The 25,174-nt window shown below is 34.1% G+C and overlaps 1 protein-coding gene and 1 pseudogene across 2 annotated transcripts; one reads left to right on the top strand and one right to left on the bottom strand.

Annotated features, from left to right (window-relative positions):
• Positions 1-205: 205 nt before the first annotated feature.
• LOC141370173 (uncharacterized) lies at positions 206-10,774 on the bottom strand. Of its 2 annotated transcripts, XM_073877985.1 has the most exons (5): positions 9,846-10,767; positions 8,520-8,615; positions 7,675-7,758; positions 1,643-1,729; positions 206-1,399 (listed from the first exon to the last, which is right to left on the bottom strand). In XM_073877985.1, exons 1-4 carry the CDS (start codon positions 10,003-10,005, stop codon positions 1,653-1,655), a joined length of 417 nt encoding a protein of 138 aa, XP_073734086.1. In that variant the 5' UTR covers positions 10,006-10,767; the 3' UTR covers positions 206-1,399; positions 1,643-1,652. The 2 variants fall into 2 exon arrangements, with proteins under 2 accessions (XP_073734086.1, XP_073734087.1); XM_073877986.1 differs by lacking the exon at positions 7,675-7,758 and having other exon boundaries at positions 9,846-10,774.
• Positions 8,977-9,050, top strand: LOC112830229 (small nucleolar RNA U3; annotated as a pseudogene).
• Positions 10,775-25,174: the final 14,400 nt, after the last annotated feature.

The raw sequence follows: 25,174 nt of genomic DNA, 5'->3' as shown, positions 1-25,174 counted from the left end.
GTATATACAAGTTTAGTTTAAAGCATAGTGTGTGGATGAGATGAGAGCATCACCACTGGGGAAAACTTTTAGCTGTGCTTTGTTGAAGATTACTCAAAGTGGAGTTCAACCTCAGGAAGGAAGAGTGTTCTAATTATGAACGAGCCTTCCCCAGAGCATCATGTAGAAATCGTCAACATATATGCCACAAATTTACCATCGCAGGTGTAGATTGAAGTCTTTATTAAAGGCAGTAACAAGTTGAATACAGTGCAAAAAGAGCAACAATATAAATGCAAGAGTCACATATTGGAGGAGAATTAAAAATAAAGGAGATTTATATTTTTTAGGCTTGTTAGAGTCTATTAGGGGAAAAAAATCCCTTCTATTAATCTTTTTTTTCATATTCCAAAGAATAATTAATATAAACATGTCACTCCTCACGAACAGCTATCATGATATTTGATTCTTGAAAGTTCTTTTTATTTGTCCCTTTCTGAAAGATACATCCAGGGGAGAAAAATATAAATCTGCTTGCATAAGTATATCTGACTATTTCCAACAAAAGCAATATTCTTACAACTTGGTTTAATATGATCTATTGTTCTGGGGTTAGCATAGCATAATGATTATGCTAATGATCTCTAGAGTAAGACTATCATGGCTTAAATCTTGTTTCTAATTCTTGCTAGCTACATAATCCTCTCTGGACCTCAGTTTATTAATATGACAACAGTAATGACAGTATTGTCTCATAAGATTATTGGGTCAGTACATGCTTTAATATATGTAATCACTCAAGTATTACTAGGAATATTAGAAACAATCAATAAACATTAGCTATTTTAAGGTGCCAATTGTGACCAGATTCCCTTTAGTTTGTACGTCTTATGTGATTTCTACTCCTCCCCATTTATTTACTAAGGTATGAAATTTTTATATATTAGTATATACTTCTATATGCAAATATATTAATAATTTTAAAATCACATAAACATTTTAAGTCCATTTTTTAATATTTTCAGTTTGATTGAGATCTCTGCTTATAATATGTTGAGTTGAGAATCTTGAAAGCACACAAGATATTAAAAAGTTTATAATTATCTTCTCTATAAGAAAATATGGTAATGAATTGATTATGGGCTGCACAGAATGTTTTGTTCTTCAGTGTTGTTCTACTTATATATTTTTGTTTTTGTTGACTGTGCTTATTGTTTCATATCCATTAAACCAGTACCAAGACCAAAAAAAAAAAAAAAGAAAATATGGTAATGAATATCATGTCATACACTTCCAATTCTTCCTTGCCATTTGTCTTGATAAGACTGGAGCTCAGTACTTCAGAACAATTTCCTTGTTGCCAAGATTTTATTTTTCAGTGGAAATAAAATATCAATTTTCTTCAGAAAAGACCAGTTACCTTGACAAACAAAAAGTACATGCATGAAGATAACTTTGTCATCATGTTTGCTCAATGTATTATGATTTTTGTATTATTATTTTTAATTATGCTCCCTAATTTCAAGAGTTACATGAAACTTTTTTCTGATACCTATGCCATAGTTATCTAACTTTGATGTTATATTTATTAATTGCATATATACATCTAGATTTAAACAGTTTATATTTGATGCCAAGATTCCCATTGCAATCCAATACATACCTCTGCTTTGCTATATTATTTTGCAATATGTAGTGTCATTTTGCTTAGCGGTTTCATGTGTCATCAGAACCCCTTCTAGACAATGAACTGAAATTCATAAAATTTGCAAAGGAAAATACATTTTAAGACTGTTATCATTTTCAAACAGTGTTGCAAATAAAATAGAAATCTAACATTTCTTCAATATAACTTAGCCATTCATTTTTTTTATTATTAACTGAGGAATAAATTGTAAAATATCAGCAAGTAACTGATCTAAGATATGAACTTTTCCTTATGGCACATACTTATGAGTTAATTACTGGTGCTTTGATAATTGTAATTTTCTACATCTGATTGATGCCATTCTAAGCAGTTAGTAAACCTGGACAGTCAAGACATAATGACCTAAGTTATATTTGAAGCAAACATCTTAGACATAGCACACATCCAATCAAGCACAAAGTACTATTTATTCTATCACTATTTATTCTATCACATTGCTTCATATATCTGTTCCCTTCTTCACAGTACCATGATCTTTTTCCTATTCAGATTTTCATTATTTTTGTATTGAGCTATTATAATATTCTACACTGTTTCTATCTTTACCTCTAGTGCTTTCTTATCACTATTTTCTTCAAAATGCCTCTAGAATTAACACTTCCAGTACACAGCTTGAGTTATGCTACTCTATCAACCATCTGCAGACTATCAATTGTTTATATGCTAAAATTCAAACTAAAAGGAAAAGTTTACAAAATTGTATCATTTTTCTTCACAGCTCCATTTCGAGCTATCTTCAAATATGAAAACTTTAACCCACATCATTTCACGTTGATGTGCTTTGTTTTATTTTGAAGGATCTGGAATTCCAGATGGCATGACCTGAATTTAAAAAATAATACGCAAACAATGAATCATGGAACACTACATCAAAAAACTAATGATATAATGTATGATGACTAACATAACATAATAAAATTAAATTAAAAAATAAAATAAAATAAATTAATAATAATGAAAATAAGAGTGAGTGGAATGTTCCTAGCTTAAATTTATTTTAGTCTGAATGGCTCATGGTTACTTCTAACAGATTTTGGAGACTTCACACAAATTATAAAGAAAATCTTCCTGCATGCTTCCTTTACCAAGATTTGATTTCAGTCCAATTAGAAGAACATGAAACTTGCTGGACATGGGGCTTCAACTTAGTCAAGCGCAGACGCTTATCACCATGATTTTAAGTTCTCTGGACCATATTACTCCAGCTTGAGTCCCAAATGCATTTCTGGACACATGGGAATCAATGTAATAAATATTGCTGGGTCATTCCCTCAACAGACCACTTAGAGTATTAAAGTTGAGTATTTTTGCTATGCCAATTCAATGGATAAAGAAGATAGTATTATCATCAACTTTCCATTCCCTCAAACTTGCATCTTTCATATTTGTTTCCTAAACTGGATTATTACATATTTTAAACATTTTCTCCTGTGAAGGATGCTGCTAGTCACTGATGGGATGTTAGTTGAATACAGACCTACAACTTTTCTTTCTTGTTTAAAATGAGAAGCCAAATAATTAAGTTAAATCTTATCAATTGAATAAGCAAGCCATGCTTAATTAAATTTTGGACCAAGAACATTCTTGTTTGTTTACAAAGTTGCCCCTCCATTTCTGCCATATGTTTATTCATTCCTGGTTCATTTACATACTAAAACCTAAGTATCCAGGAAGATCTTCCTTCTGATTGGTAATTCACAGATAAGATTAGGTACTTGACACAGGGAAATACTTCTGCTGGTTCAACTGCCTCTCTCTTCTTTCCTGCTTATTAAGACAAAGTTTACTAGTAGTGAAACAGAAGAAAAAGCTGTGTTTATTAGGATATTTCACCAATTTATTTTATTTATTTCATTCACAAGTTAGTATTCCATACCTAAATTATATTGGTGTCTTCATGACTTTTCCAAGATATGTTGATCAAAATAGTATGTGCAATTTCTTCTAAGCACAACTTGGTCCTCACAATAAAATAGTCTTCTATACTTAGTGATAATTTTAAAACAGGCTTCAAAAGCACAATATCTTAGATGAGTACCCATCAGAATCCTAGTTATACTTTTTTTGATATTTACTACCCTATGTCTGTCATACCCAAATACAATTTCTTCATTTCTAGAATACAATATTTTTCTTTTTAAATTATTTTCTCTTTTACACAAGTAATACATGAATTTATTTATTTTACAAAAAAAGTGAGTAAATGTATACACTGTGAGGAGTAGAGAAGAGTCCCTTTCATAGTCCCTACAATACCACTTACTTCAGCAAAGACAATTCTGTAAATAGCTTTATATATACCATTCTAATTGTTTACATGTCTAAATACTCTTTAATATTTCTATCTTCCATATTAACAGACTATTGCTTACTTTCATATTAATAATTGTTTCCATATTAACAGATAATTATATATATGATTTCTTTTCTTTATATATGTGTATGTATTTGTATGCATGTATACTTCATCCTTATTTTTTGTAAATAAGCTTGATAATTTCCTACATCAAATGTGTATGAGAAAAAAATGTGTATGAGAGTGTTTACTGTCAAAGTATTAACCCAAACCTATTGTTAAATATCTGTCATTTTGAAAAGCTTACTGTATTATATACTAAATATATATATGCCATAGGTATGAGCATGCATGCATTTATTTTATACCAGTACTATAATGTTACTTATAGCTTAATAACTTTATAGACTATTTTGATACCCGACAAGACTAGATCTGTACCTCTCTTGTCTATATATTTCAATCTGTATTGTGTTAATCTCATACATTTTTACTTCTTTGTATAATTTTAATTAATTTATTTATCATGAAAATATACTTGCCTTGGAATCACATAAATCTTAGATGAATTTGGAAGAGTATTATCATCTTCACACTATTAATCTTCCTACCAAGGAGCATTTAATATATATTTAATTCATTAATGCCCTTCTTTATGCCTTTTAACAAAGTATTATAATCTCATATATATTATTACGTATGAATTTATTTAATAAAAAATGTTCACTGAGTACCTATAATGGGTTACCATAATATTTGAAAGCAAAGGATAAAATGTAGAGCAAATACAGACATGAGCTGTGTTCTAAAGAAGCTACCAATCTAGTGGGAAAGACAGACATTGAATAAATAACCACACAGATATACAGGTAAGACTGTGAAAGATGCTACAAATGGTGGTACATAAGATACTGTAATAGAGGAAGCTGGCTTAATTATAAAATTATAAAGGAAAATTTATTTTCTGGGACAATTGATTACTCTAGGATTTAGTTACTCCAAATAACTGTATAAGTAAGGATACATAGGGTAAAAGGAATAGTTTATGCATGTGCTCGGTAGCCAGAGAGATCATGGATCAAGTTACAATTCATGTCAATCTGCCCAGAGAAGTCCTGAGTCATCCTTGTCGTCCCAGAGTAATTATTAACAGCATCTAACGCATTCTTAAAATTATCTTTGTCTCTTTTTTTTAAATTATCCTTGTCTTTACAATGGTAACTTTAATCATGAGTCATTTAATGAACTAAAAGACGGCAACTGTGGCTGGAGCCTAAAGAGTGAGAAAGTATGTGGTACTAGCTGGGGTAGAGATCCATAGACCGAGTAAGAAAGAACTTTATAAACCATGTTAAGGATTTTTAGATTATATTGAATTTAGAGTATTAAGAAGCTAACAGTAAAAGTATGGTGAGTTTATAAAATATATATTTTTGAGGAGGTTACTCTGGAAATTGATTATAAGTCATGAGTGAATGTAGTTAGATCCCTTGGCGGCTTGTAGAGTAGGAAGAGAGAGGAAGGGAGAGAGAGAGAAAGGGAAGGAGAGGGAGAGAGCGGGTGAGGAAGAAGGAGATTGTCTTGGATTAGATGGGTAGTAATGCCAATGTAAAGAAGTGTATTAATTCACTAAGTTGAGATAATTAGTAGCAGTTAGAAACAGAGATGACTCCTAGGTTCATTTCACTAAACACCAACCACCAAGAAAGACAATAGTATTAAAGCATCTGATTTTTCCCTTGATGTTGGTAAGGATCCAGGTTGGGAAGATAGTCTGTTTGGAAATATAGTATGCTAGTTGTTTTTAAAGATATCTCAGAAGAAATGTTAGTAAGAGACTTAAAATGAGGACCTAGATATTGGACCTTAGTTCTTGTTTGTATATAGTAACACTACCTTAACTTTGTATCTAACTTCCTTATTGAAGTGTTCTTTTATTCTGATTTTTTTCAATAGATTTCCTTGTAATATATGGGTAAGAATGCACATCATCTGCAGATAATTTCAGTATTTAATTTGTAATATTTATATTATATCTAAATAGGTTCTTCTGTATGTTTGCTTTTCTTTTGCCAGGACATCCAAAGAAATGTTGAAGGATAGTAGTTCTATCAGTCATCCTTGTCTTCCTTATTCTATTGAAAATGAGTCTAAATTTTTACTATGAAAGATATTTGATTCTTACAAATCAAATTAAATATATTTCCTTCTACTTGGAGGTATTTCTTTTTCTCCTCAATATGACAAATTTCTTGATAAATATACAAGCCCGTCCATGATTTTAACCAGAATTTGGTTATCACATAATATCCTTTCAGTATAATAGTGGATTATGTTAGCTCCTGTATGTAGGATTTTTGCTTCTACGTTTGTCAAGGGTGTTGTCCTAAAATATTTTCCTGTGTATGGAGATAATTTGGAATAATGCTATGCTTCTCTTCCTGATCTGGTTGGCACTTTTCTTTCTTTTCTTTTTTTTTTTTTGTTAGTTTATAAACAGTTTATCTCAAAGTCAGATTAGTTATTAAGATATTTTCAAATTCATCCTTTAAAAGTTATCAGTCAGGGACGCCTGGGTGGCTCAGTCCATTAAGCATCTGCCTTCGGCTCAGCTCATGATCCCAGGGTCCTGGGATCGAGCCCCACATCGGGCTCCCTGCTCAGCGGGAAGCCTGCTTCTCCCTCTCCCACTCCCCCTGCTTGTGTTCCCTCTCTCGCTGTGTCTCTCTCTATCAAATAAATAAATAGAATCTTTAAAAAAAATAAAAAAATAAAAGTTATCAGTCAGGTATCTACGTGAAGGTATATCACTGATTATTTATCTACAGAATATAGAATATATTTATCTATAGAATATAGTTATTTTATCAATTTTTCTACATTATCTTGAGGCTTTTATCATGTGTCTTTGCAGGAAATCATACATTTAAACAAGTTTTTTGTGTTTATTATTAAAAATTATATATTTTGCTTTATTCTGAAACAATTCACTTTGAGATTATAATTGATTTAGATGTAATTATGCTTTTTTAATAAATTTATTTGCTATGTGTTTTGAATTGCTGTTTTCTCTGACTTATAAATCGTATTTATCTTACTTTCTATATTTGATGAAATTTTTCACATTTCTGTCCTGTTAATAGTGCTGTGTTGTAGATTTATTCTTTTAAAAGCTAAATATTTTTTGTAATGTAATGAAGTATTGAGTTTGAGCAATGTGTATGCTCAGTCCAGTATTGTGATCATTTTGCTTTATTTTTTTGATGAATACCTACGCACCATCTTTTCTTTCCTCTGTTAAATTCTCTTTTTCAAATTACTTGATTTGATGCCCTTATAGTTCATTTTTAACTGCCCTGATAGATAAATTCTATAACTGTTTCCAGTTTTTATTACATCTCACAATTGGTGAATCTAATGTCGTTATGATATTACAAAATATAGAATGCTGCTATTATTTTCCACTTTTATTAAAATACCCAACTATTCACTGACATCTTTGATAAGATCACTTGGGCCTTTGCTATTGATAATTCAATAAATCACTGATTTGATAAAATACTCATATAATTAAAATATATAATATAAGAAAATACCTTCAGGAAAATATTGCAATCAATTTAAAGACCTTTAAAAATTATATTCTAGTAATTTAAAACAAATTAATGAAATAGCTCTAAAAAATACTTACCCTTAGCTGTCATAATCGCAGCTAGTCCCAGAAAAATAAGATAAAGGAAGGTAAATAATATTGCCACAGGGCACCATGGAGACTCTGTCCAAAGAGAGGGAAGTGAGCTACTATGATGATCAATGAAAACAAGATTCTGTAGTTGGGGTTAGAAAGAATTTTGGACAAGAACATTCAACTCACTTGAATTGGACTGAAATCTAAGCTTATGAGAGCACTGAATTGTGGGAAAAATATACCTCAGCCTGAGAGGGGAACTCCCAGACTTATTTTGCAGGTTTGGATACAGCCAGAGAATATATGAATATTTTTATGTAGGAACGGATTATGGACTAACAAGTTGCCCTATTAAAGAAGTCTTTTAAAGACTACAAATGAGTATTTTTAAGTCATTTTTAAAAAATGACTTCTTTGTTTTTATAGTAGAACTAGGTTAAGAACAAAATTCCTGCATTAGCTGTTGGTCCAGACTGATATTCTGTGACAGTTTTGATAAAAGTTTATTTATCATGAGATATCTCACAAGCTTCTTTTTTTTTAATAGAAATAATACAAAGGGACACTGTGCAAGACTAAAATATCAAACTGAGAAGGGTATATATGAAACATTTTTTTAAATTATTATTCTATGGGTATGGTACATTATTCTACGCCATGTGGCCATCAGTGATACATTGTCATTGGCTTTTAATGCAGCCCTTCATGTCAATATGACCATTTTAAAGGTGTTGATATGAGAGATGAACTCCGATTCAGAGGTTTGTCCAGGAATATTTGTTTTTATGATTGGTTCATTAAAATATTCAAGCAAAAAAGGGGAACCTAGAATTTTAAATGTTTTTTACCGTTCATCTTCAACTTGCTAGTTGTTTTTCTCTTCTCAATACTTGAAGAGCCATGAGCTCTGACTTCTGAGTAAGTTATACTTTCGTCACAAAACTCTAGAAAATATGTAAGAAGAACACATAACAACTATTTATATATAATTAATATATGTATGTGCATATACATATCTGATACACAAACATACAATTGAAAAGCATACTAAAACTGGAAACAGAAATTATGTTAAAAAAAGAAGAAGATAGTAGGAAGGGAAAAATGAAAGGGGGGAATCAGAGGGGGGAGAGAACCATGAGAGACTATGGACTCTGAGAAACAAACTGAGGGTTCTAGAGGGGAGGGAGGTGGGGGGATTAGTTAGCCTGGTGATGGGTATTAAAGAGGGCACGTACTGCGTGGGGCACTGGGTGTTATACGCAAACAATGAATCATGGAACACTACATCAAAAACTAATGATGAAGATTATACTTTCAGGGATCATTTCTATAGTTCGTTACTAGAAAAACTAATGATGTAATATATAGTTATTAACATAACATAATAAAATAAAAAAATGTAAAATAAAGAAAGAAAGAAAAGAAAAAAAATTGCCCCATCCTATGCTTATGAGAAAGTATTAAAATTTGCTCAATCATGTAGCTGCTTTGTAAAATATGACAATTCTTTGTCTTTTTTAATTCTTAGTTTCTTTATAAAATAAAGATAACCATTCATAGATATATTGTGGAGATTAAATGTATATAAAGTCGATAGCATACTGTTTGAAGCAATCATGTACACAGGTATATGAGGAAAAAAATCATGCAAATGATCTTATTATTGTAGAAGTAGTAATAGTAGCCATGTAGAATAGTGATTGTAAGAATATAATGGGCAGTAGCATTAAGAGTAACACTGGTTGCAAAAGCAAGAGTAGAAATATAAAACTTAATTTAAATGCCTATCTTGCCCCTTCCTCTAGTTGAATTTAATCTTAATTAAAAGAGCGTGAAAAAAATCATCTGATTCTCATTAAGTAGGTAAAGTCCCTTAGCAATATATTGCATGTACTCCTTTAGTGTACAAGTAAAGTAGAACTCAGCCACCAAGTCAGTAACATTTTCTGAATGATCTTAAATCTAACCCCATTGTAAATATTTACTTATCAAATGATGATTGTCTGAAATTTAAATCATCTTCAACTGGAAAATCCTAAATTGATTCATACAGAGAAAAGATTTTTAATTCCTCATTTGAATGTATCTGGCTATGAACTTTGTTGTTTATAATATTATTTTCTCATTAAATAAAGGGACTACTTAGCAATAACGGCAGTGTCTGATTTTACCTGTATTTATTTCATGAAATTCCACTGGCGAAGCATGAAGATCAAGACAAGGACGGGACAGTGCCGATGTGTTTGGTTCCATAGTTTCGATCAGATTGCCCAGGTCAGATGATGAGCAGAGTGTTAAGAATGAGACAGAATCCAGAAAACAGATCTCCATATTGCATCATCAGACAGGATGTTTACTCTAACTTTATATGTAAACTACTTTCTCAACTTAAGAAAATAAAAGGTAATGTAATCCAGTCCCTATAGGTTAAATTTGTTATTCTTCTATGCATAATGAAGCACATTTTTATTCCCAAAGATAACGTTTAAAATTATCTTAACCATACTAATTTCTTCTCTGCCATATTTTTAAAAAAGAATGAATAAACAATAAAGACTAAAACATTTACATAAATGATATACTGTATTTGAATAAGATTATAACAGATACTGATTTTTGGAAATATCTTTTTTATAGTTATAAGTACCCATTCTCATTACAAATAATTGAAAAGATATTAGAATGACTCCTATAGAAAGTGAAAATGATACAACCCTGTTTCCTCAATGTACTGTTAACATAATTATTAACTTTCTAATTTTTCAAGTGACCAATGAATGTTTTGTTTAAAAAAGTAAAAAGAATAATTTAACTATCAATAAATTAAATAATTAAATGAATTATAATGTCTTCCCTCAGTAAAGCTTATACAGTCATTAAATATAAATAAGGGAGTTCTTCAAATACAGATATGGATAATATTCCATAATATATTAAGTGGTGAAAAGTCACAAAGTATTTCATAACATGATTTTATATTATATTTTGTAGGAAAATAAATGTTGTTATGCATGTGTTTCTAATACAATAATATCTGCCTAACCTGGTAATTTAAGATTGTAGTGTAATAATATTTAAGTGACTAACTTGGTAGATTTTTAGTTTACCTATGTGGTTTTCCATTTTTGTGTGACTGCTGAACATTTATTTTTATCGTTGGTAGGAATAAAGTGTTTTATTTTCAGCTAAAGTATGCTCTGATATATTCACACCACAGTGACCACAGGGGCCCCTGCCCTCACCTTTGATCAATAGAATTAAACTTCACAACAAAAGTATATAATTTGGGAGACCATAGACCGTTCTTGGGCCTTATATTGTTTTGGAAGAGTGTAAAGATAATGATCAATTTCAGACACTGGTAATTTGAGTACACATGCATTAAATTCTAGAGTAAATGCTGACAGGATGGAAAATATAACTTCAAAAAAATTAGGGAAGAAACATAGATTGAGAAAAATAAATAAATACAGAAGAAGCTAGAAAGGAGGGGGGAAAGCCCAAGAATAAGTAGGACAAAGAGAAAGCACAAAATTATGATATTGGTAAAAAAGAAAATATATCTGGGACGCCTGGGTGGCTCAGTCAGTTAAGCATCTGCCTTTGGCTTAGGGCATGTTCCCAGGATCCTGGGATCAAGTCCCACATCCAGTGCCCTGCTCAGCGGGGAGTTTGCTTCTCCCTCTGCCTGCCACTCTCCCTGCTTGTGCTCACTCTCTCTCTCTCTCTGACAAATAAATAAAATCTTAAAAAAAAAGAAAATATATTGTCAATAAATGTGAACGCTCTAAATGCTCCAGTAAAGAGATAAAAATTAGCACATGGCTTTAGAAAAAAATGTTATATGCTATTTACAAAAGCCGCATTTAATAGATAAGTATGAAGTGTTTGAAAATAAGAGATGAAAATATGCATGATGCACACAAATTAAAGCAATCATAGCTTCTAATATCTGACAAAATACACTGTGCAAAATGTAGTATTTAAGGTAGATTTCTTAATAATTAGTATAAAAGTTTCAATTTGGTAGTAATATATCACAATTTTGATATAATATTTTTTAACAATTTATTTATTCATTTTAGACAGAGAGTATGAGCAGGGGGAGGGGCAGAGGGAGAGGGAGAGAGAGAATCTCAAGCAGACTCCCCACTGAGCATGGAGCCAGATATAGGGCTGGATCTCACCACCCTGAGATCACAACCTGAGCTGAAACCAAGAGTTGGACACAACCAACTGAGCCACCCAGGCACCCCTAATATAATCTTTTAATATAACTTCAAAATATAACAAAGATAAATGATATGTGTATACAGAAAGAGAAATAAACATAATGCAATCATTTAAGGAAATTTTAACATACTTCTGACAAACCTCAAGCAGACCAAAGAGATCAGATTTGGACAATCTAATGAAGTTTCAAACAATACTGTTTCTTTATTGAATAAAAATGCCAATTTCTCTCAGGTTTTGTTTGAAAAATACATATTTTTTTTCCCTCATGCTTGGGAAACCCGCCTGGGTATTGAGTTTTATCTTGATTCATTTTCTGTTGATATAGCACATGCATCATTCACTTTCTTCTTATTTCCATTTTTGCTGTTGAAACAGCAGGTAGAATATATGTTGCTTATTTGCAGTAATTGCCTTTTTCTTAGTGCTGCTTTTGGAAATTTATCATTGTTCTTGGTGTTCTTCAGTTTCTACTATAATGTGTTTTTTTGTGAAATTCTTTTTTTTCTTTTATTCTGCTTGATGTTAATTAGACTTCATAAATATGTGGGGTGGTGTGTCATTATCAGTGGATTGAAAAAGTCTTCGCTATTAATTTCACAGAGACCACATCTCCTCTTTTTGCTTTTCACTCTGAAATGCTACCTTTGACATCTAGTGAGGTTGCTTCATATTTATCTTTTTCTTTTTGCCTCTATATGCTATATTTTGACCAGTAGTTGCAGAAATGTCTTCCAATTCATTAATTTTCTCTTCATCTGTGCCAAGGTAGATGATAAATCTATCCAATATTTTATTTATTTTATTTTATTATTTTTTAGAAATTCTATTTAGTACCTTTTCAGACCTATTTGATCATTTTTAAAGTTTCTTGTTCTCTAAACACATTTCTAAATTCACCCTATATTTCTTTTTTTTTTAAACTTTTTATTTATTTATTCATGAGAGACAGAGAGAGAGAGAGAGAGAGAGGCAGAGGGAGAAGCAGGCTCCCAAGGAGCAGGGAGCCCGATGCGGGACTCGATCCCAGGACCCTGTGATCATGACCTGAGCTGAAGGCAGATGCTTAACCATCTGAGCCACCCAGCCGCCCTCACCCTATATTTCTTTAAATACAATTAAAATTAAGAATATAAATATACATATAAATTTATACAATGTGTTTGATAATTGCAGTAATGATTTAAAACCTTCAGCTGTCATTTTGTTCCTGCTGCTTCTTTCCAAAATGACTTGTTACTTGTGTGCTTAATTTTTCAGTATGTTTGTTTCTGGCACTGAATTTCTTATCTGCCTTACTAATTTATTTATGGGAATTTAATAAGCCTGGGATGAAATGAGTTGTTCTAGAGAATATTTACACTTTCTTCTGTTAGGTGACAAAGAAACATTACTAATTTTGGATACTTTTAAAATATTGGGGGAGTGATGTCATCAAGATGACAATAAAAGCCATTCCTGACTTCCATCCCCTTCAAAGAAGACCAACCAGCAACTATCCATAGACAAGACACCATAGGGAAAATCCTAGAACACAACAGTGAGGGTAAAGTACCCTTTTGGACTACAAAGACCAAGAAGGACTGCATTAAAAGGTAAGAGTAATTGTTACACTCTGATCATCACATTAATAGAATGAAAGAAAAAAATCATATGATCATATCAATAGATGCAGAAAAAACATTTGGTGAAATAAACATCCGTTCACGATAAAAACTCTTAAAAATTAGGTAATGAAGGCATGTACCCCAACATAATAAGGCTATATATAATAAGACCACAGCTAACATTGTACTTAATGGTGGAAGGTTGAAAACTTTTCCTTTAAGATTAGGAATAAGACAAGGTACCCACTCTCACCACTTTCATTCAACAGAGTACTGAAAGTCCTTGACAGAGTAGCCAGACAAGAAAAAGATATAAAAGACATTAGAATTGGAAAGGAAGAAGTAAAATTATCTCTATTTGCAGATGACAAGATTTTATATATACAAAATCCTAAAAACTCCACCAAAAATCTGTTAGATCTAACCAATGAATTCAGAAAAGTTGCAGGATACCAAATTAATACCTAAAAATTGCAGCATTTCTATACACTAACAACAAATAATCTGACAAAGAAATAAAGAAAACAATCCCATATACAGTAGCATCAAAAACAATAAGATACTTAAAGTACTTAGGAATAAATTTACCCAAGGTGGTGAAAGCTCTCTACTCTGAAAACCATAAAACATTGATGAAAGAAATTGAAAAAGGTACAAATAAATAGAAGGATTATCTCATGTTCATGGATTGAAAAATTAATATTGCTAAAATGTCCACACTACCGAAAGCGATACTTCCTGATTTGAAGCTATATTAGAAAACTGAATTGAAACAGTATGGTTCTGGCATAAATACAGACACATAGACCAATGGAACAGAACTGAGGACCAAGAAATACACCCTTGCATATAAGGCCAACTAATATTTGATAAGGAAGCCAAGAATACTCAATGGAGAAATGCCAGTCTCTTCAATAGTGTTTGGAAAATTGGATATTCACATGCAAATGGATGAAAATAGACCTCTCTCTTAACTACTCACAAAATTTAACTTGAAATGGATTAAAGATTTAAATGTAAGGCCTGGAACCATAAAACTCCTAGAAGTAAACATAGGAAATAATCTTTACATGGGTCTTGGCAAAGATTGTTTGGACATGGCAACAAAGCAGAAGCAACAAAAGCAAAAGTAAACAAATGGGATTGCATCAAATAAAAAAACTTCTGCACAGCAAAAGAAATGATCAACAAAATGAAAAAGCAACCTACTGAATGGGAGAAAATATTTATAAACCACATCTCATAAGGGGTTAATATCTAAAATATACAAGGAACTCGTAGAACTTAATAGCAAAAAACCCCAAATAATCCAATTAAATAATGGACAAAGGACTTGAATAAACGTTTTCCCCTCTAAATATTCAAATGGTCAAGAGGCAAGGAAAAAGTGCTCAACATTACTAATTTTTAAGGAAGTGCAAATCAAAACCACCAGATATCACCTCACACGTATTAGAATGACTGTAATAAAAAAAGATGAGAGATAACAAATGCTGATGAGAATGTGGAGAAAAGGGACCCTTGTGCATTATTGTTGGTAGTGTAAATTGGTAGAGCCACTATGGAAAACAGTATGGAGGTTCTTCAAAAAATTTAATAGAACTACCATATCATCTAGTGATTCTATTTCTGGGTATATATAAAGGAAATGAAATCACTATCCTAAAGAGATATCTGCTGTATGTTCATTTCAGCATTATTTACAATAACAAAGACATAAAACAAACTAAGCGTCCATTGATGGATGAGTGAATAAATAAAGTGTGGTATATATCTGTCATGTAATACTGTTTAGCTGTTAAAAACAAGAAAATCCTTGGACTCTGAAAAACAAACTGAGGGTTCTAGAGGGGAGGAGGGTAGGGGGATGGGTTAGCCTGGTGATGGGTATTAAAGAGGGCACATTCTGCATGGAGCACTGGGTGTTATGAACAAACAATGAATCATGGAACACTACACCAAAACAAATGATGTAATATATGGTGATTAACATGACAATAAAAAATTAAAAAAAAACAAGAAAATCCAGCCAATTGAGATAACATGAGTGACCTTGAGGGTGTTATGCTAAGTGAAATAAGTAAACAGTGTAAGACAAATACCATATGCTCTGACTTATATGTGAAATCTAAAGCACACACACACAACAGACTCATAGAAACAGAGATCAGATTTGCAATTGCCAGATGTGGGGTGCAGTGGGTGGGGTAATGGGTAAAAGTGGTCAAAGGTATAAACTTTCAGTTATAAGATAAATTCTGGGGATGTAATGCATAGTATAATAATTATAGTTAACAATACTGTATATTTGAAAGTTGCTAAGAGTAGATCCGAAAATTTCTCATTATAAGAAAAAAAATTGTAACTATTTGAAGTGATTGATGTTGACTAAACTTATTATGGTAATCACTTCATAATATATACATACATCATATCATTATGTTACACACCTTAAACTTATATGATATTATATACAAATTATATCTCATAAACTGAAAAACAAAACAAAGAAACACACAAAATAAAATCTTGGCCTAGTGACCTTTTTAACCAGAGAAGTGCTATTAATGTAGCCTGGAAATCTACATGAAGCCTGCCTTCAGGGAAGCTATTTAAATAAGGAAATTGTCCTTTTACTGATCTGGGTAGCTGATTTAGTTTTAGCACATTTTTATCCTAAGACTTAGTTGCCAGATTTAGCAAACAAATACCCACTTGAAAAAAATGAAGATGCTTAGTCCCTACTGACTGGATTCCTAGATATGATCTCTTACTAAATTCATGAAATTAATCCCCTTCCAAAGGCCACAGTATATTAAAACATCACTTTTCCTGACAGCCAACTAGAGGTTTGGCTAATTAGTTAACCCACATAACAACAGTAGACTTAAATAGATCAGATACATGGAATACAAAGCAGAGCAAGAATTATTCTTTTAATTGAAAATAATATTTTTGGATATAATGTTATTTTAATAACTTCAATATAATGTAAATTATGAGTTTACTAAAAATCTCAAAGCTATCATTGATGTGACAATGGGTTGTTTTTAAAACATGATTTCATGAAAGGTAGAATACTGAGAAGTTAGGGACGTGAATCTTTTTTTCACAAACTAGACATAATTCCTGATCCAGAATTTGTTTAACAACAACAACAAAAAGTCTTCTGATTGCAAGGTGTTACATAGTTAACTGTCCAGAACTAACATTAATTTGCATTTCTCAAGAAGCTGAGCTATACCTCTTTTTTTTTTTAAGATTTTATCTATTTATTTGAGAGCGAGAGAGCATGAGTGGTGGGGAGGGGCAGAGGGAGAGGGAGAAGCAGACTCCCTATTGAGCAGGGAGCCTGACTCATTTAGTCTAGATAACAAACTCCTGGCAAGACTCTCTGCCTTATCTATCTTAGAATTAGGTATCAGACATGGATCACTGTCATGAAAATGTATATGCTTATCTCAATAGAAATAACAAGTTAGACATTTTCCAGAAGAAAGTCAATCATACTGGGCTAATGAATCTGAGAGTAAAGATTAGCCTTTCCAATTAGGTTATATGGCAGACATTTAAGTAAATTAAATAAACTAAATCTGCAGCTCCAAGATTTTAAAGAACATTTATCGAGAACATGTGAGAAAATGAAACTGTTTCATTAAACCTGTTGTAGTGGTATCTCTAGTATGTCACATGGCCTGATCTCAGTGTTCCCAGTGGCTCCTCGGACTTTCTGGAATGTGTAAATTATGTGAGGTTGGTGAGAGTGGATGGTGAACCCATCTTAGTTCATTGCAGTGCTGGAACAGGTCCAGTTGGTGTGCTGGTCACTGTGGAAACAGCCATGCACCTCATTGAGAGAAACCTGCCCATTTACCCCTGGATGTTGTCTGGAAAATCTGAGACCAGTGTGCCATGATGTGCAGGCATCAAACCAGTACAAGTTGGTATGTGAAGTGATTCTTTGTGTTTATGAAAAAGGCTTAGTCCAAATCCTGGATCCCATTTAAGACAACTGTGAAAACATTCATTCCTCTTTTCCAAGGATATCCTCCTTAAGGACAGACCTTTACTCTGGAAGAAGCAAGAGGACTTTGTAGGCCATGGGAAAGGAATGAGCACATTTGAACCCAGATACTTGAAATGTCTATAGAAGAGGTATCATGTACATAGAAACTGTGTAGATAATCATGCAGTTACACCATCATTTAGGCCCCTTTTTCCTCATATAGAAATAAGTAAAAGGGGACCTCAGTTTGGGGCTGGAGAAACGAAAGCATATTATCAAGAGACAGAAGCTTGCTTATGTAATGAATTCCTATAGAGAATAGTGAGGATACACAAAAATAAAGCAAGGCCCCCTTTCCTGATGAACTAACAATCCATAGGGCTAGACCAACAAGCCCACAGTTGTGGTTTAAATATCTGGAGGTATGCTATGGGTTTGAGAAAATGAGAAGGTGACAGTAAGCAGTCATAAAGGATTAAAGGGAATAAGCCCTGTGGATAGCAGGGGAATACCAATTCCAGAAATGAGGAACAGCAGTGTTAAGGCTGCTATGTTGGAGGAACAACAGCAAGGAGACTAGTGTGATTGGTGCAGAGTGACCCAAGTTTGAGAGTAGTGTGGGATGAGTTGGAGAAATAATGGGCGTAGGGGCAGGTGGGGGCACTGTGAGGATTATGGTTTTCATATTGAGAGAATTGGGAAGCCATTGCAAGGTTTTCATCAGAGGAATGATGGGATCTGAGTTGTGTTTTAAAAGGATAATTGTAGGTACTGGATGAGAAAGAACTGGAATGGGATAAGGAGAGATGTAGAAGATACTGGAAGTTGCTATTGAAGTAATGCAGACCTCAGGTGATGATGGTTTGCAGCAGGTAGGGAGTGAAAATGGTCAAAAGCCAGACTTTGGAGCTGTTCATTTGCCCTGAGCAAATGAACAATACTGTGGCCATCAACCAAAATGAGGGAGAGTGGGGAAGGAGGAAGTTTGGGGAAGTAAGACGTTAGGAGTCCAGTTTCAGATATGTCTTACATTCAAATGTTTCTTGTTCATTCAGAGTCAAATATGCCTAAATATATATTTTTTATAACTTCTAGGTGTTGTCTTAACACATATCTGTGCATAACCACAGCAAACACCTACACATTATGGATTCCTGCATGTATAAAAAAGTTTGAATATTCAAAAATTCAATCAAAGTCCAAATTAAAATCAGTGGCTTTAGGGGCACCTGGGTGGCTCAGTTGTTAAGTCTCCGACTCTTGATTTCAGCTCAGGTCATGATCTCAGGGTTGTGAGATCAATCCCTCTATCGGGCTCTGTGCTCGGTGGGGAGTCTGCTTGAGATTCTCTCTCTTTCTCTCCTCCTCTGTTCCTCCCCCTACTTGCACTCTCTCTCTCTCTCTCTCTCTCTCTCAAATAAATAAATAAATCTTTTAAAAATTAAAAAAATAAAACCAGTGGCTTTAGTTTGATAGACACATTAACAAATATCCTTCCCTCCCCACAAACAAAAAGTTTCATGGAATTCTCTAACACAGAAACCAAATAGAATATTCTTTTTGCTTATAAATTATTGCCTATTAAATCATATCTAATATGGTTCTGTTTGATAGTCACCCATGTCATCGTGACACCAAATCTTATGGGGAAAGAGTATACCCTAGTTTCAGCTGATGGAGTTGTCAGGATTCACAGTGGGAAAGCAATGTTAACAAGATCTTATAGGTGGTGACTTCAGGGCCAATTCAATATTCTGCTCTTGTTGCTTCTATGTATGAATGTATAGTAGGAATTGATGTATTCTATGCTGGTACTTCTCCATTCCATCAGCACCAGACGGGTTCTCTTGATCAGAAGAGACCAATGTCGAGCTGTTCGAGAGGGGCAAAATCCCTGGCATTTGCCACTAGTGTATATGTGTGTGTGTATGGGGATGGGGTGTAAATCGGGATTTATAGGGAATGTCTTTACCCACCAACATCGAAAGCAAGCATTCACTATATAGATGATACTCTCTTGGTTGGAAAGCCAGAAGCCTTGGCCTCAACAGGCCTGGCTGCAGTGTTATCATATCTCTGCCAGGATTGGGGGACTGAAAGGGGTGCTGGTAAACCCCCACAAAATTCAAAAATTTGCTCTCCAACTAAAGTTTCTTGGGGCAACATGGATTGGTTCACAATATTAATTTCTCCAGAAGTCAAAAAACACTGCTGTCTCTTCATCTCTATTTCCACATCCAACAAGGAGGTCCAACACCTTACTGGTTTGGAGAAAGTATTGGGCGTTCTACTTGGTGGGTTAACCTGCAAATCAACATACTTTAAGTGCTTGTTGGAAGCCACCCAGCCAGCTGTACCATGCTGATAGTGAGAGTTTGACTTCTTTGCCGATTTGGATGCCTTTTATTTTTTTGTTGTTGTTGTCTGATTGCTGTGGCTAGGACTTCTAATACTATGTTGAATAGCAGTGGTGAGAGTGGACATCCCTGCCATGTTCCTGACCTTAGGGGGAAAGCTCTCAGTTTTTCCCCATTGAGAATGATATTCGCTGTGGGTTTTTCATAGATGGCTTTTATGATATTGAGGTATGTACCCTCTATCCCTACACTCTGAAGAGTTTTGATCAAGAAAAAAGGCTGTACTTTGTCAAATGCTTTTTCTGCATCTATTGAGAGGATCATATGATTCTTGTTCTTTCTTTTATTAATGTATTGTATCACATTGATTGATTTGTGGATATTGAACCAAACTTGCAGCCCAGGGATAAATCCCACTTGGTCATGGTGAATAATCCTTTTAATGTACTGTTGGATCCTATTGGCTAGTATTTGGGTGAGAATTTTTGCATCCATGTTCATCAAGGAATCTTATGTTTTTATTGACTCATGGATGGATTGTTGCCAGTGGCCTACTGATGTGGCCTAGATTTGGAAACCTACCCCCAGGGGGCCCTTAAGACACTCCACTTCTGGGCTGTAAACTATAGAAAGAATCTACAGCTATTCATTTAACTGTCTGTGTCTCTCCTGTAGATGCTCATATTTTTTGAAAAGAATGATAAGAATCAAGCTGTTGATTGAATCTGCACTATTGATTGCTACCATTGCTGCCTGGATCCATCTTCATACTGGACACAACATAGGGCCATCATAGACTGCCACAAAGTATGGGACTCTGTTTCTGATTCAGAGACTCCCACTGCGTGCCAGACCTGTAACCCCTGGCTAAGGTGATCCTATTGTTTTCTGTTGGAAGAGACCACAACATGTAAGGCATTGCCCCACCCCCTACTGGCAGATTAACTACATCACGTATTTGACCTCGGAGTTATCAGTAGTAACTCATTGATGTCAGCAGGTGTCTAGACAAAACTGCTACTATTCTAGTCTGATTAGCCAAAAATTTGAAAATAATCTGTGTCAGGTTTTCAGCTTTCCAGATCATTTGCAGTCTGACAATGGTGTACATTTTATTGTCAAGTCATTCGAAATGCCTAATATTTAAAGTATTTGATGGCTTTTCATGCTCTCTACCATCCACAGGTATTTGGTATTGTTGAGTTTTGGTAAGGCCTCCTCAAAAATACACAAAAGAAATGTCTGCATCTATCTTTCTCACCCCTTCTTGGCCCACATAATATGTACTTAAGAACAATCCCTGAAATAGTGATGTTTTAATAATTCCTCTTTATTTTCTGACACTTACTTCCCTTGTGCATTCCATACGGGCTGTGTTTCATCTTAAGCATGGATTTGTAAGCCATTAGCACTATTTGCAAAGGAAGTCCTTAATTTTAAACTATATTCTTCTTAAAACTGCCACTTAAATGCAGAGTTTTTGTTACTGATTGCTAAGAATGAATTGTTTCTTTCAATATATTCAGCAAACCACAGCTATTTTACCTACTTATTATTTCAGAAATTATTTTTATCATGGCCTAGCTTTCTGTTTCTCTAATATGAATGCCTGAATGTGTTTTACAAAAATTTTCTTATCCATCAATTTATTTTTGTAGAAAGTTTAAGATTATAAAAGAGTGTTTCATATAAATAGTATGACAGGGATTCTTCTATGCATTTACTTTCTCATTATTTTTATTTACAAAATATGTTACTTAAATAGACCCAATTGAGAAGAAATTTCCAAGAAACACATATTTGGAAACGACTAACATTTACATAGTCTTATGTAGGACTCGCATCAGAGATATTTTCTTTTCTTTTTTATTTATATTTTTTAAGATTTCATTTTATTTATTTGAGAGAGAGAGAGAGTGAGAGAGAGAGCACAAGAGGGGGTAGGGTCAGAGAGAGGAGCAGACTCCCCGCTGAGCAGGGAGCCCAATGCTGGACTCGATCCTGGGACTCCAGGATCATGACCTGAGCCAAAGGCAGTCGCCTAACCAACTGAGCCACCCAGGTACCCCTCTTTTCTTTTTTTTAAATTTAAATTTAAATTTTTTATTTTTATTAGATTTTTTAATTTTTTAATTGACAGACAGAGAGAGATAGCAAGAGAGGGAACACAAGCAGGGGGAGTGGGAGAGGGAGAAGGAGGCTTCTTGCAGAGCAGGGAGCCCGATGCGGGGCTCGATCCCAGGACCCTGGGGTCATGACCTGAACTGAAGGCAGACACTTAACGACTGAGCCACCCAAGCTCCCCGCATCAGAAATATTTTCATCCTCATGTTGTATCTCAGTCTCATTACATCAAAGATTTTTCTAGCCTCATGTTATTTCACTTTGTGAGGTTTCTCTTCATTCTTCCCTCCTTCCTCTTTCAAAGAAAAAAGCAGTCATGATGCTGAAGCTAATGTTATTAATTGTGATGATGTGTGTCCAACTCATAAGGATGCAAATGTGACTGTTACAGTGGTAGTGATCCCTACATCCAAGCTTGCAAATCCCAGTCTTGATTTCCTTCTCTTCCTTGAAGCTAATTCTACTGCTTCTTGGCCAGCTACTCAGGTTTTACTTCCAATATCTTCTACAGTAGAATTGTTTTTTCATCAGAAATTTCAATCTCTTTTACTATAGCCTCCCTTGTGATCCCCAAGAGTCATTACAAAAACATCAACAGTGGTTTAGGTGCTAAACGAACTTTCAAATATTAACAACACTGTGGTTGGAAATATTCTGTACAGAGGAGTGGACAGTGAGTATATATGTCAGCAACAGCTTTAGTACTTAGAGCATACTGACCAGAAGCATGATGATTAAACTAAAAATAACCGCTGGGCTAAATGCTAAAGAAAATGTATCTTTCTGAAAAAATGCCACATATATCATTTCAGAATACAGATGGTTTATTTATTTAGTAATTATATGACAAATATTTTTTAGCAGCCAATATTCTAGAAAACTACCACAGAGCACTTTATCAGGACTCAGTTTTTATTCCTTAATGAATAGAATACATTGTTTTTTTAGTAATATATATCCTAGGCAATGTTTTGTAGGATAATGATCATGTTGTGCTTCACTGTTGAGTGTCAGAAGAATACCAGGAGTTCACAGGGGCAGATTTTAGCCATTTCCAGGTCCTGATTAGTCAGGGAAAAACTGAAGAATTAAATAATTTGCCTACTTTCTCCTCTCACCTTTCCTGTCAATGTCTCCCCGTGATTGAAACTAGCCAGAAGCCAAAGCGCAGGGATGGCTGAGTGATGCAGTTGATACAAGTTCAGCTTCCAGGAGCATAGAATGCAACAAAGAATTACGGAGAATGGATGTGGGTGTGGCATTAGGAATAAAAGATATTAACATCATGCCCACTGAAGTAGCCTATGGGACAGAGTAGTGAAAGTTCCCCTGAGAACACAATGGCATGTCTGCAATACTGGGATAAACTGTCTGAGTGTTTCTTGTGGGCTAAAAAGGGCCCAGGTGGGGGCAAAACTCAACTTGGGGCATCTTGGGTTATATGGTAGTCTGAATAATGGCCCCCAAAATATCCACATCACAATCACTGGAAACTGTCAATATTACCTTCTATGGCAAAAGGACTTTGCAGAAGTGATGAAGTTAAGAATCTTGAGATGGAGTGAGTATGTTGGATTTTCCAGGTGGGCATGAAATGTAATCACAAGTGTTTGCAGAAGAGGGAGGCAGAGGGAGATTTGAGTACAAAAGGGAAGGCAATGTCATCATGGAAGCAGAAATTGGAATGATTCAGCCATGAGCCAATAAATGCTGGCAGACATGAGAGCTGCATGAGGCATGGAATACATTCAGCCCTGCTGCAACCATGATATGAGCCTTATGAAACTCTTTTGGATGTTTAGTCTCTCATGGGACACACGGTGTCTTCAGTTCCAGGAGAGAATCGGAACTAGACCACAAACCAGTGGAGGTTAATGGCCCATGTCATAGGACCTGCACATATAGGGTTTCATGGGGACTTCTCCAGGAACTCCCTGAGACTGCAGTGGGACAAAGAGAGAAGTCAGACACACCCCTTATTCTGTGCTGTTTTTCTGGTCTGAGTGCAGCTGAAGCTATAAGAAGGAGAGAAATTTAAAATTTACATTACATTTTATAATTTTGTTATTGTACCGAACTGGAAATTTGAACTGCTGAACTGGCATGTTCTTGTAGTTGACAATAACCGAAAGATGTAACTCTCTGAGAATTACTTATATTATTGGAGACACCAGGGAAGCAGGTAAAGAACAAAACTACATATCAAGTTCAAAGGAAATTGAGAGAAACCTTGACCCTAAATTTACACAGGCAATATCTCAATTATTTTAATAGTTTTGCTTTTATGAACAGGATTTTGGAACCCTGAGTAACACTGATTAGCCCAGAAATATACTCCTTTTTATCTAAATTCTGTTAAAAATATCAATAATCTAAAATCTCTTTTGGTTCCAATCTTCCTAGGTTATCTGGTATTCTTGTCTGTTTGAAAATCAACTCTTCTGGTAGTTAAATGTCCCTGTTTTGTTTATTCTATTTATTAAAAGCAAACTATCTGATCTCTCTAATATCTGTCAATATTACCTAGTCATAGAACTGTCTATAAGATAAAGTGCCTATAAAGATATAGACATTCAATAAAAATACACTTGACATAAAACTTACATGTCAGAATACATTTAAAATAGTGAATCACTTTAGATTTTGAATTTCAGTTGTTGGTCCTGATGAAGGAATTTTGGCCTCTTCATCTGTCGCAGGAAATATTATAGATCATATAGAATGATACAGGCACAAATTAAGGTGTGGTCAGAGAGGTTCACATCTTAAAAGGGTGACCTTTGAGTAGGTCCAAATGAAGTGAGGGGGCAAGGCTCTAAAATAGTTGGGGGCGGAACCGTACAAACAATCCAAAGACTCTAAGATGTAAGATTGCATGCTTTGTTTGAGGAAGACTAAGAAGGCATGGGGGCTAGAGCAGTCAATGAGGTAGGAAAGGAAATCAGAGGACTAGTCAGGAAAGTGAAAGTGTGGCAAATAGTTTGAATCTTATTTAAAGTAAGGTAGTGTGCTGGTGAGGATCCAGTGGGTAAACAAAGCCTATGGCAGATCATTAAATGGGGGGAATTTAATATAGGAAAATGGAGGGAATTTAATATAGGAAAATATTTATAAAGCAGTTGGACAGCCCAAAAGGTAACAGGAGAAAGAAGACAGCACAGAGATGATCAAAA

The sequence above is a fragment of the Callorhinus ursinus genome, unplaced genomic scaffold, assembly GCF_003265705.2.
Source record: "Callorhinus ursinus isolate GAN/ISIS: 27379988/994484 unplaced genomic scaffold, GSC_fseal_2.0 scaffold27, whole genome shotgun sequence".
Taxonomy (NCBI): Eukaryota; Metazoa; Chordata; class Mammalia; order Carnivora; family Otariidae; genus Callorhinus; species Callorhinus ursinus.
The sequence above is the reverse complement of the archived record's forward strand: the minus strand, read 5'-3'. Positions and strand labels throughout refer to the sequence as shown.

What these genes read in the sequence shown, in the direction of transcription:
- LOC141370173 (XM_073877985.1), bottom strand. Translation starts at nt 10,005, where the DNA reads ATGGAGATCTGTTTTCTGGATTCTGTCTCATTCTTAACACTCTGCTCA. An exon ending in ATTTCATGAAATAAATACAG is followed by an intron (nt 8,616 to 9,845) that starts GTAAAATCAGAC and finishes CATATTTTCTAG; the next exon opens with AGTTTTGTGACGAAAGTATA. An exon ending in TGCGATTATGACAGCTAAGG is followed by an intron (nt 1,730 to 7,674) that starts GTAAGTATTTTT and finishes TATGAATTTCAG; the next exon opens with TTCATTGTCTAGAAGGGGTT.